General features: G+C 31.1%; 1 protein-coding gene across 1 annotated transcript in view; it reads right to left on the minus strand.

The window, feature by feature from the left end:
* LOC125067826 (chondroitin sulfate synthase 1) overlaps positions 1–12,982 on the minus strand; it is a 47,512-nt gene extending 34,530 nt beyond the window's left edge. Inside the window, exon 1 of the mRNA XM_047676617.1 lies at positions 11,883–12,982. Within this exon, the coding sequence (XP_047532573.1) occupies positions 11,883–12,647 (765 nt within the window). The 5' untranslated portion in view covers positions 12,648–12,982. The remainder of the gene's footprint in view (positions 1–11,882) is intronic.
* Between the last annotated feature and the right edge of the window lie 1,129 nt (positions 12,983–14,111).

Below are 14,111 nucleotides of genomic sequence, written 5' to 3' on the forward strand. Positions count from 1 at the left end.
CCTTGGTCGATTAGGTGAGGCGCTATCGATAAATTTGCCGCGCTGAATCCTCTCTCCCTCTGTGCCTTGGAAAAAAATCCCTATTATGGAGAAAAATGTCACAAGTATAATCAGAACAACGCCTTATCCCGCTATAATTAAGGAGATGTTGCATCGCGATTTAATTAATATTGTATCGATTACACAAAAAAATCGTTAACTGATATACTAAAAAGAGCTGAAAGGTAATCAATAAATCATTAAGGTCATAAGGTAAATCATTAAGGTCCTTAATATTCCAAAGTAAATAAAAAAAGTTTTTGAAAATCCACCAGGTGCTCGGCAATTTTTTTTCTTTTACTTACTTCTAATATTTATTTTTACTTTGAGTTTTACGCGTCGGAAATACTGAATATGATGTAGATATATTAGATAGATAGATATATATTTTCCGGACATTTTAATGCTACACTTGTGTATTTCCCAAGAAAAGTTAACTGTTCGTCCATAATTAGTCACGGTGTTTCGTTTTATCCATCGTTTTTTCGTCACCGTATTCTGTTGCAATTTTGTAATTAATATGTGAGCCGAGATATCCAAAAGCATATTCGGTTAAAGGCTACAAGCATTATGTTTTTTTTATATATATGATAGGATAGGAATAGTGGACGTGCAAATAAGCCACCCCTCCACTGGCTATCTTACCCTTCAAGCCGGATTACAAAAGTATTGAGTACTGTTGTTTGGCAGTAGATAAATGCACAAAGCACCATACATTAAGTAAAATACCAGACTAGTTGCGAAACCTGCATATTTCAGAATTTGACATAATTATGTGTGTTCATCCAACAAGCAGGTCTGGACTCTGGAGCTGTATTATGTAATACGCACATAGAGCGTATAGAAATAAACAAACCGTTGATTTACATATTCCATGCGATGTGCTCATAGATCACCTATGTAATGTACTACAAATAGTTCTTGTGTATTTTTTATTTATATTAATACAACACTATTCCACTTAACTATATATATATAATTTAAATGTCATATATATATATATATATATATATGACATTTAAAATTTTATACAAACCCGAATTAACTACCACAGATCATTCAAGATCTTGACCAATTATATAATAACAATTCAATGTCAAATTTACTGCTCCTGTAATTGAAATATACTTTTTATAAAAATAAAAAAAGAGGTTTTTTTTATAAAATAGGATGTTCGGCAGTGGATAATTACGCGCTATATTGTTTTTTACGTTTTATGTAACTTTTTTATCTTTTAATCGTATTAAATTAATAATTCGTCGGATCTAGGTCATCGTATCAAGCCTTACAAAATTCTTGAAATTCATCTCACCATTAATATACCACCCGCTTTGATATAACCGCACGTCGTCGTTTCGGCGAAAAAAACCTTTTCGTATTTATTTTAAAAACACATGCTCACTTATCCTTCTCTTTCGAAAGAAATACACAGCAATTTGAACTTTATACCTAGAACGCAAAACAGATAATTATACTACAATTCGGATGATTCTATTGACGTCATAATACGTAAGAATTATCATGAAATAACTTTAAATATCCGGTATTGTAAGGTTATTTTTATTTAATACATTTTATAAAAAAAATTTAGTGACAATTATGCTAATAATATCTGTTAGAAAAGTCCTAAAACAATAACGTAATTAATTATGTTTAAATAAACTAATTTTGGACAACATGTTATATAATTTTAAATGTTAAAATTTAATATTACATTACATTTACAGAAATAAAATATAGTATCGTATATTTACACAAATGTTTTAACAAGGCCATTATCTTAATCTCGCTAAATGCACTACGATAAATATTCGCCGCGTTTTTTAAGAAATAAACGCAACGGAAACATTTTTTGTTTTAAGAAAACAGATTTTGGGGTTTTATTTCTAAAAAATAAATTAGGTGTAGATTTACTATAATTAATGTCTTCCTAGGAAGAGTTTCTAGAAACTTAATCTTCATTAACATAACATAGGTTTGTTAAAATATATAAAAACTTTATCTCTTTTTTTTTCATTTAATTTTCTTAGTAAGATTTAACAAATGTTTTAAACCACAAACAGGAAACACGTTACATTACAATTCAATTAAAAGAAGATTTAAAAAGCGGCAGCAGGAATATCGTATAATAATAAAACCGCGACTTCATCCGTGTTAAATGTGGATTACACAATATACACGCCCGTTTCATGATGATGTAAACTTGCTTGTACGTTGCAAGATTGTTTACAAATTTATGGTTACTCCGCTTTTTAGAATCGTAACGAGAAAGTACTGTATAGCCTAGCTCAATAAATTTTGTACAAATATATTTTCAAACCAGTATATATTTTGTTTAATTGAGATAAACGGGTTTACACGTTCTTTAGCATCTTTGTAATATCAGTACAGATTTAAGTGTGAGAAAAAAGACTTACTTAAATGAGATTCTTGGAGAGTAAACCTTCGAAAATCAGTCGGTTCGTAATCAATAATATTTTAAGTATTTTTTATAGACAAATGAAATAAATAAACTTATAATTCACACACAACTAAGATACATAGATAGTGACATTAACCGTATACATATTATATACTATCAGCCACTAAGTTGGTACCTCAACAAAAATGTTTTTTATTTTCTCCTAGCAATGCCTGGCAAAAGTAACCCAAACTTTTAGCCAAACATTATCTTAAAAACATTCGGATACTTATAAGTCCACGTTTAAAAACCAATCTTGTGTAATAAAACCCAAACAATTCCCTCACATAAACCGGTCTGACAATTTAGAATGTACGCAAATTGTCATGTCAACACGTGTCAGGTTCCTAAAACTAGATCTGTTTAAAAAAAGACAAATTGAAACTTTTAAAGTTCAATATACTGAGTTTAAAATGACTCAGAGTAAATTTGATCGTGAACTAATTCTTTAAGTTCAGTGACCCGGCAGATGTAGGTGACGTGCCGTCCTCGACGACCGTGAAAACGATTCAGACTCCGAGATGCGTGATGTTCATGCAATTATAATACCTATTTTCATTAAAATATAGCACAATATGGTACCGACGCTGATCTATTCGAAATAAATGGACACAGTGACGTAGATAAGTCGCTTTACATAAAGGGATACGCGAAATTATAACAATGGTCAATAAGATTTGTATTAGACTGTCTCTACAGTAAAATTTGCAACATTAGTCACCACAAATGTTGCTAATTTTACATTAGAAGAGTATGTCACCAACATATGTTATGTTGGTGACAAAAAATTACCTCTCAACAAAAAATGTTTGCGCATTGTACGATGATTGGTAACTTTCTGAACAAATTGCAAAAATTTAAATAAACAGAAATAGGCCACATTTTTTTTATAATTATTTTCAGTTAAATGCTAATTACAGCGTATACTAGACACATTCTATGTAAAATTGTAACGGATAGCTAAATAATAAATATACACCGCGAGGTTTACCTTATTATTTTTTAATTTTGGAACTTATAATCCATATATTATGATTCAGTTTTAGTATTACCGTGCTAAATGTGAAATACAAACACGATTAAGAATTATGCTGACAATTAAGGGAACAAAATTATTACAAACCGTAGGTATACTTGAAATAAAAGTTATATATAATATGGAAACATTTTAGTTGCTTATTTATATAATTAAGAAAATAAATTACACAGAACCAAGAAGGAACACAGCGGTTTTATTTTTACATCAAATTTTATAAATGTTTACAAATATCAGTTACAACTAAACATCGGGCATAATTTTCACCGAGGGTGTGGTGTCATCTGTGAACTCATAAATCGTATAATGAGATATTGCACACAAACGAATTTCGTTTACGATTTTATGAAATCAATAAAAAAAGATAGATCTATCTCACAATTACCGTAGCGAGTGGAAACAACATAAAATGTTATCAATATATTACTTAATTAATTATATTTACGTATTATATTGAATAATTTAAATAAGATGATAATTAGATAATTTAAAAAACTTCGAAGTCGCTTCAACAATTTTCGAATGCAAATTGTTCCGCCCCCACAATAGTCACGCAATTAATTGATTAGAGTTTAATCAATTTATTTGAAATATTCTATAATTAATATGCTGGCGACTACAGATGTAAGTTTGTTACAGCAAAAGTAGTGTAAAAGTGTGAGTAATATGTATATACATAGTACAATAAAATCAATAAACAAATTTGTCAATTTAGTATAAAGAATATGTATCTAATATATAATGTAAATTACTATGGTTACAATTTTTCTTGCAGCTGTAAAGTCAGATTTAGTTCCATGGGAGATCAAAATATCTTTACAAATAAAAAAGTTGTTATGACATTTAAATCGCTATCACTAGGTCACCTTGACTCGCTCATATAAAAAAAATAAATTATAAAGGTAGCCGCTGCATTACCAACACAGAATCCATTACATGAACCATGAATTATTTGGTTCCTCAATATTTTTGTATTGTATAAGTACTATGCAATAATATTATTACGATAAAATTATCCCAATGGCATATCTTTATCTATTATTTATATCTTCTTAAATAGACCAGATCTAATTTTACGAAAAGTAAAGCCCTAGAAACAAACACTAAACACAAAATTTAATTAAGAATTACCAATAATGTAAGGCGTGGATAAACGCAAAATAGTCGCATTTGAGTGACATCGTTTCCTTTTTCTCAGTGCCGTAATTACTTAAAAAATATATAATATGTTAACATTCATTATACGAAAGCACAGCATTTCCTCTTCCTCTCTATTAATACAATTAGAAGTGATAAAATATTCAAAGAACCCAACGAATTTGTTATTACATTTTTTTCCTAAATTATTGATCAAAAGATTTTTTTATTTATATTGAAATATAAACTAGCGCAATACTAAGGGAATCTTCGGCTTAGTTTTGCAGAATGTCTATTTTAATATTTTTTACGTAACCGATACACGCAAATCGCGATGCAACCCCTCGGTCGCCAAATAGATCAGTGCGCGACGAAACTTTGTGTTGAATAGACCTGTCACACTTTTGTTCACAATTACAGGGCACAGGGGGTGTGAGACCTGCGCGGGGCATATATAATAAATTGCACTATGATCACGGATTACGAGTAGGTAGTATTATATTTGCGAACAAATTCATACAATCGGCCCGCATGGTTGAATATCATGCGATATAAATAACGTCCCAATTTTGTAAGCCGTTGCCGTCATTCAAAGGTCTTTGCCCGGACCTATGAAACTATATACAAAATATTATTATAAACAAAAGGTATTTAAAAGGAAAATTTTATTTGGGTTCAAACAATGTTTACAAATTTAGTAATTAAAGAGTTGATCACAAACAAAAATAAGTTTGTTGAATTATGTATATTATATGTAAACGATTTAACTATTGAAAGGAATACTTAATGATGAAGGAAATATACGAAATAATTAAGGAAATATTGATTTTACAGAAATGATGTCTGATTATGTTCTACGATTTTCTTTTCACGAGCTAAATAATTTAACTATTTAATTTATGGCATTACAAATAATAGACAGGTTTGTATTCAACAAAACAGTGTTCAAATCTTTAAATTATCATATACCGCCTCTTAAATCTAAATTAGCAAGGAAGATAAATTAATTACCTAAATATATGTTTAAATATAAATTGCTTTTATAAATATGTGAACGTGCAAAAACCACGGAACGGAGCACCGGCACCGGCGCGTTCAAGGCAAACCTGAACAAACAACTGAGATTAACTCACGAAGGCTTCTGTATTTTGTTATATTAGATATATTTTGAATATCTTGCCTTGTTTACGTTTCATTCAGCACTTGACGATAAAAAATAAGAGTTTAGAGATTTCATTTTGGATAAAAATGTTTTGACAGCGTTGTAACTTAACCTAGATCCATCAATTAACATCATGATGATGATGATACAAGAGTTATATGTTAATCGTATCTATTTTTTTCCATAACTAGGTTAAATAAAAACAAACAAACGTACAACATCGTTTACCTTTTAAATGCCTAATAATTAATTAATTTTAAATTTTTCGCACCAGTATGATTTATGACCGTACCCAACCAACTAAAAACGTTTATGATACGTTATGCAACAAAACGCGTTTAACTATGGAATATATTTTAAGTTACCTCTAAAACAATACTGACTTTTCCAATGCGACTAAATTAAAAGTATTACGTTATTATAAAGAAAAAAAGCTGTGTCCTGGCATTGCAAACGCTCATAAGCGACGGTGAATTTTTACCATCATGATACCTGCCTCGATAGGCAACAAATTAAAAAATGGTGCGGTATAAAGCCAGCTTACTAGCTCCGGGCTGTTGTTGAGAACTTATTGACAGAAAACCTAATAAGTTTTTATTCAAGCCAGGTTTGTATTTGGGCCTCGGGATAAACGGCCTTATAAACAAGGCTGTTAAACAGAACACGATCATAATAAAACTAATTTGAAACTTGTAACGCAAGTTAATTTTATTTAATTTCCTGGGAGTGTAATAATGTGAATCTATCTTTTATATACATTTAATAAAATTATTTTATTAACTGAATATTTATAAGAAATTTTTATTCTACAAAGATTTTATACAATTAATTATATTAAATTTCTGTGTTAAGAAAATACTTTTACAATTTCTAACAAGCCTATTCATAAAATTGTTACGAGAAACATTAAGAGTAATAAAACATGTTCCAGTCGTAAACTATAGTTCGCGACTTTGTTTGCGAGTGCATCGGATGTTACATACAGGAAATTATAGTTAAATTGGGAGTTTTATTTACCATCCCCTTGAAACCATTCATTATCCAGAAAGCAAGCTGTATGTTAGGGCAATTAGGAAAACAATGCCGGCTACAAAAACACATGGAAAACAAAAAGTTATCATTTTTGTTAACAAAATATGCATATACATACATCAAATGATAGTATTAGTTTTTTAATGATATATGACCAAGCAAAAGGAGACATAGGAGAAATAGTTTTAGGACTAATGTTTTTTGACGTTGGCAAATTTTTTTTTTCAATAGAAAAGAAGTCTCTTGTCTGTAACATAACATACAATGTTATTGACACAATATTATACTGCCTACTCGTAAATTAATATTATCTGTCTTAGATTAGTAAGATTTCCGGTTGATATTTTTTATTTATTAAACGATATGTGTACATATATCAGTTGTGACGAAATTTTAATGAATACCTCATGCAAATTATTATGGATTTGATAATAACTTTAATGTGATGATTTTGGTTTCTATTTGATGTTATGAATGTGACAACACAAGGACTTAGGGAGTTTTAAGAGACTTTTACTTTTTTAAAACACAAAAGACAAACCTACGATTATTGTTTTGAAATTATTGCGTCAATTTATTTTACAATCCTTATATTATTTATTACATTTTGGCACTGATATATTTCAATAGTGATAGTAATTCGTAAAATAATGAAAAGGGGATGACTTCACATTGGCTTATTATTGTGATTGGAACGCTTGCAAATAATATTATAACTTAATTGATACTTTAATAATAAAATAAACTTTAATAATAAATAATTTTGAGACTTTAAGTACATTTATTACTGTATGAAAATAAAGACGTATAAATTCAATTCGGATTTACCGCTTTACGTTAAATATATGTAATTCTGTAAAATGACGATTCAAGTAGGCTTTTACCTACTTGTATAAAGTATATTTGGATTTTGAGTATTCTAATTTTTTTATATGTTTATGCATGAAATATTCTATTACATATACCATAAGAACTAAATAGCTCAATGAAATCGCAATTCCGTCTTCCACCTTATCTGCGCGGGCGCCGAACGAGTTCAGATTTGGGTGCGATTATCTTATCAGTCCCCCATTTTGTGACGTCGTGCAAAGAATAACCGATATTGGATAGAGGTCAGCCTGCATAATTGTATTGAGTTTTTAAGTATTTTTCTTCTTATTTTAGCTGGAAGTGTTGTAATTTATGACGATTTTATTATCCTTTTAATTAATATATTTATAAGTAATATTAGTAAAATAGCGCAAGTCATAAAAAATAAAAGGTCAATGTTATAAAACTGTAGGAAAACCAGATCAGGTTTCATAGTATTTTATATGATTAAATTTTTATACTTATTTTAGTTTAAATTTCCTCGCAATCTTCGAGAAAGTTTTTTAATTATTGTCTGTTAAAAAGTTCCTGACATTTAAGAAAAAATTGCAAATTTTTTGGTATGGTACCAAAGTTTAAGTATCAGTAATTCGACAAAAAACTGCGCAACTTGGAGAAAACCTACCTTTACAACAGATTTTTCACATTTAAATGTTGTAATGTTGCTTTTAAATCTGTAGTTTATTACTCAACCGAATAATGATAAACAAGATCACGATTATCGTTATAGATACAATTTCTTGACACTTCTCACCAGTGATAGAACAGTGCAGATACACAGCTTTATAATGAACAATTTAAATTTCTGTTTAACAAAAATTAGTATCGTACTTTTTATGTTTGAATATAATATCTAAACGTGAAAATGTTACCTTTTTTGGGGGTTTTAGTAAATTAAAATATATTTTGGTATAATATAATTTATATGAAGGCCACAAAAAGTCTAGTTAGTTCTACATTAGTTCACAGTGAAGAATGAATTGGCTACGGTATGTTAACGATTATTCCAGTCACAGTTAATGTACATTAACAAAGCTAAACAATATAATCAAAATATTTTCAGAGAATGTCGGGTCTGTACTGAACACACTCTGTGACATGTACATTCGCAATACTCTCCTTTGGAAACCGGTTTCGCTGGTGCGCGAGATTCTGCAGGATTTGAGCTTAATGTTAAATTTGAAAAGACATTGAACCTAACGTAACGGCAGTTAAAATTGTTTCGAAAATATATTGCAACAGGAAACTTAATCAGTGTTTAATTCAGTAGCCATTTTTTAAAAGTTGAATGGTTTTATATCCTTCTATTTTATGTTTTATCAGAGACTTTATAATTATTTTATTATATGAGCTTATTTAAAAGAAGTATTCACAATTACCCTGAGAACATGTCATTTACATATTCTCGAATTAGAATGTAATTAAAGTGGTTTTTTTTTTGTTATATTGCTTTCGTTTAGATTTAAGATACAGATTTTATAAATACTATTTCAGGACTGTCCTTAAATGTTTACAGCTGTGGTAACAAAACTGTTGACATAACACTATCAAAGATATTGAATTACTTCAGTTATATGGTATCCAGTCTGACAGACTCAAGTGTTTACCTGATGGCTATTTTGTGTCACAAAACAAAATCTATAAATACAATTATATTGCAATAAATATGTTAAGAAAATTAACAACATACTAATGACTCACGACTGGGCTTACTCCTTCGTGGAGTTTGTAGCCAGCCATTCTCGGTTATGAGGTTCCAATCTTTATCCGAACGTTGTTACTTAATAAATTCCCTAACATATTTCATGTTATTGTGAGACATGTGGAAATTCCTCAATATGCCATAGTTTTCCAAGTTTGTAGAAAAAAAAATCGCAAGTCATGCTTAATAACTTGCACTTTACTTGTATCATGCGAAGGGCTTCGTGAACAATTTTTTTAATTCCTTTAGTTCCTAACAAGTCGCTTTAAACTTAATAGTCGCCATAATTCAAAAAGGCGTAAAACAATGAATGGCGTAAGAAAGTAATTATTTGAGTCACCGTATTGTATACATTTAACATTTTAAATATATGTACGTTATAGAGTGTTTTAAGTTACCGTATATGTCTTTTATTGTAACAATTAGGTGTTTTATTTTATGTTGCATTAAATTAAATTCTAATAAAAGGAATGTATAAATAAGTTAAATTATTTATATACATAAACCAAACAAAACTTTTAATATATATATATATATTATTTTAATCTATACTAATATTATAAATACGAAAGTAAGTCTTGTTTGTCTGCCTGGTGAAACAAATTTAATAAAATTTGGGTATGAACTCTACTTTACAAAATAGGCTACTTTTTGATGCCTAATACCTAAAACGACCAACCCCTGTTCTAAAAATTCAGCGGTGCTTGCCCGGGATTAAGCCCACAACCATCTGTCAAAATTCACACGTTCTAACCCCTGAGCTTAGCTATAACTTAATAAAATTTGGCTAATCTTCTGAGCAAAACTATGCTTATTATATTAATGGTATGTTAAATTAATTATATTAAAATACTTATTATTATAATTAACCAGCAGAGATGTGATAAAATAGTATTGAGGCGTTTTTTGTTAACCTAATGGTAAAATTGGTTTTGATTAGTCTTTTTTTTACTTTTAACACAAAAACAATTATATTCATCCAAAATACAAACTTGAGATCGATAAAGCTATTTCAGAGATTTTTGAATAGTAGGTACACGAAAAACCCTTTTTAAACTTTCTTTGAAGCGAAAGGCGAAAGTCATGGATCCTTTTACTTTTTAGTCGTTACAAATAATTGATATCATTTAAAATATCACGATAAATACTGTTACCAATACCGTACTAAACTGAAACATTGATTTGTCGCTGAAACGGTATATTTTGTTTTAATTAACTATAACGGTTTTTCTTAACGTATTCGTACCTGTTACTTATAAAATCTTGTTAACATGTGAAATGTAGGTGAGGGAATTACTTAATTGTAGCCACTTTCGTTTGCAATTACACGAGAAATCGTCGAAAGACGCTGAGACTATACCACGATATAAACACACAAAATAGATACAATTAATGTTTTGATATTTATTATAAAAATATAAATGAAAGCATGACATTTATGAAACAAAAAATATAAGTATATATTCTTGATGCTTTCTTGTCTTTTTTTCAGATATATTCGAAACTACGCACTACTGATTAAGATATAGTTCTGAATTAATTAAAAAAAATAAAAAATAAACAGAATAACGAGATCAGTAAGTTGACGCCAAATAAAAATAATGTGCGCTCATAGTAGCAGAGATAGCCTAGCCGATACATATATATTAAATCAAGCTCACGGTTTTAAATCTAAAAAACATCACTGAGATTTCATCACGCTTTGGCTCGTTTGTGAAGATAATTATGCGCTGTCACATCTGAGAAAAACCCGCTGTAGAAGGAAGAAGCTTTCAACAATATCCTGAAGATTAGAGGAGGCATTAGCTCAGCACTGGGACCTTTATGGATGCCGGTAACCTTTTACGAAAAAAAATAAAAAATACAATAATATGATGGAGGTTTTAGTTTATGTTTCTCTAAAAAGTTATTATATCAACCGCTGCTATTCATAATAAGTATAATGATATTATAATAATTATACCAGCTTATGTTTAACTTGTAAGAAATATAATAAGATATCTTAACTTAAATAGATAAAGCCGAAACAAGTTAGCAAAACGTTTGTTTAAAATGGTACGAGAAATTTTACTAAAATGTTTGTTTATTTTCAATTCTCCGTTGCCGATTCCTTGTGAAGTATTCTTTGCCTAACACACACATGAATTATAAATGTTGTTTTAAACAATCTTCGCAACTTTGAAACTTCGATTCGTTTGATCGGCCCCTCGAGGCTTTTTACACCTTATTTAAGCAGTAAATTATAGTTTCCACATAACTGTTGAGCTAAAAACCGAACAAGCGAACACAATGTTTAAGCCTTCAAGAACTCTTAATAATTATAATAATTATAAAAAACTGTAACATCAAAAAAGTTTAAGCATACATGTATGTTATGTTTGCGTTTGTTCGACAATATTATCTGTATGTATAAATTAATAAAATCCTTAAAACGAAAACTTACATCGTAACTCCATGTGCAAGAGACCCCAGCAAATTTGGCTACACACCGACCCAGCTCAACGTCCTCATGCGTTGTGTAAAGGTGCTTCAGGCAGTACTTGACATGAGGGGCGACTCGTCTCAATGTTTCTCGAGATATCAGCACTCCCGGTCCACCCATACAAAAGTTTTCATTATAATCTAACGCCAAGGCATCTCTTTCAGAGCTCGTGCCTCTTCCCGCTTGCCCTATAAACTGAGGTTTTCTACTATCCACAGAACGTAAAAACTCTCCTAATTTATCTCCTCTAACATAAACGTCATCATCCGCACGCATGAACCACTCAAACCTTTCACCGTAGTGCTCATACATGTATAGCAACATAAGAAAAGATTTCTTTTGAGGAGGATAACTATCATCAACGCTACGCAATGGAATAAGAGGTAGTCCTGGCGCCCGCGAAACTTCTGAACTGAAAAATGCAATCCGTCCAGGTAAATCTTGGGCCCACGTATCAAATACAGCCCTAGCTCTCGTGGTTAAATATTGTTCCGCTGTCATAACACCAACAAACACAAGAGTTCTATTAGAATTGTAAATAGTTTCGTCAGTTCTTAAATCTATAATTGACAAAGGATCTGGAGCGACATACAATTTCGCCGCATCTGGGCAGGCTTCAATAGAAGTCCTCGAAGATGTCCTTAAGCACAATTTCAGAAACACACCGAGCGTGACACCGGCGACGACGCCAGCCACCAGATGCATCCACTTACTTCTTCGCGGCATCGTAATAGGACTACCTCAACAAACGCACCCACTGTTACCCGTCGTCCGCATGTGTGCATTCCAGGAATTTTAAGTTTTTATCCCTTTTTCGGCGGGGGTAGACATAAGCGGGCGGCTTCGAGCCGCTTATCACATGGCCGATACTATCGCGTCATGCGAAATCGAACGACACTATCACGATGTCACGAGCTAAATATCGAATTTTGCAGATGTTATCGGCGAAGCGAGCGCGGTGAGTCGCGACGCGTGTCGAAATGCGACCCGTTCATTTTACACGGCGCTAAACGATGATACACGAAACCCGTTCAACTCGTGCGCCGCCCGCCGTGCAACTGCCAACTACTGCAACTGGACTGTCTCAAAACAAAACTCAAGCAGCGGTAATTCCGGCTGTCCGCGCAGACCGTAGCTAGCTATCTCACTTTCACGCCCATGTAACCGTATATCGCTCCTTATCTTAGCTAATGTGTACTGGATTCGAATGAACTTGTCCCATTCATCGGCGAACGATGACAAGAAATGATAGACAATTCGCTATTTATTTCGAGCAAGCATTGTCTGGCAGGCGACTGGCGCTCTGGCGGAAACGTTTCACTACGCTAGTAAGGAACTTCGCGGCTACGTTAAAGGCGAAGATCTCATAAATGCCAGTGACGTGATCGGACTAGCTATTTGCATAGGAGTAAATTATTTGCTTCCGACGTCTTTTAAAGATAAAAAAAAAACAAAAACATTCTTTTATGTCATTCATACGCGAATTATCAGTTTTATGAAGCATTCAGTAGAATTGCTATAAATTTACTAAAGTTCCATGTAGCTTATTGAAGCGTAATGATAGTTATAGGTACTGTATAGATTCTCAAAACACGTATCTATATGCATGTATTCAAAGTATTAATGGTTCATAGAGTCGTCATCATACTCAAATTAAAAATTCGCGAGAATGTGCTTAATCATTATTCCAATGACTATTTCATGTTGAAATTTCCTGAAAATAATAATTGATACCAGCTATAAAAATATAAATTAATAATAAGCTTTAAGTCTTTATAACCGCCACTTATATAGTAAAATCTGATTTATTTAATAAAACTTTAAAGACACTAATAATAATATAGATAAACCTAATTTTAAATAGTTTTATTCAACAAATTAAGAATGAAAAGTTTAGGTAGTAGATTTCTGTATGTATGCATTATAATTCAGGTAGGCCCAAGGGAAAATAGTGCACTTGATGGTATGTAGTCACCACTGGCCATAGACATCACTATATACATAGTATAAAACAAAGTCGCTTTCCGTTCGTCTGTCTGTCCCTACGCTACGCTACGGATGCGGTTTTTACAGCATGTCATTTAAATGAATATTTTCGAAGATATTACAAATTTTTAAATGCGTACAACGCGGTTTTTATTGTCTTATGACAAATAAACTGTGAACGTTGTATTCATAGTAATAGTAGAC

Source organism: Vanessa atalanta, chromosome 12 (genome assembly GCF_905147765.1).
Source record: "Vanessa atalanta chromosome 12, ilVanAtal1.2, whole genome shotgun sequence".
Taxonomy (NCBI): Eukaryota; Metazoa; Arthropoda; class Insecta; order Lepidoptera; family Nymphalidae; genus Vanessa; species Vanessa atalanta.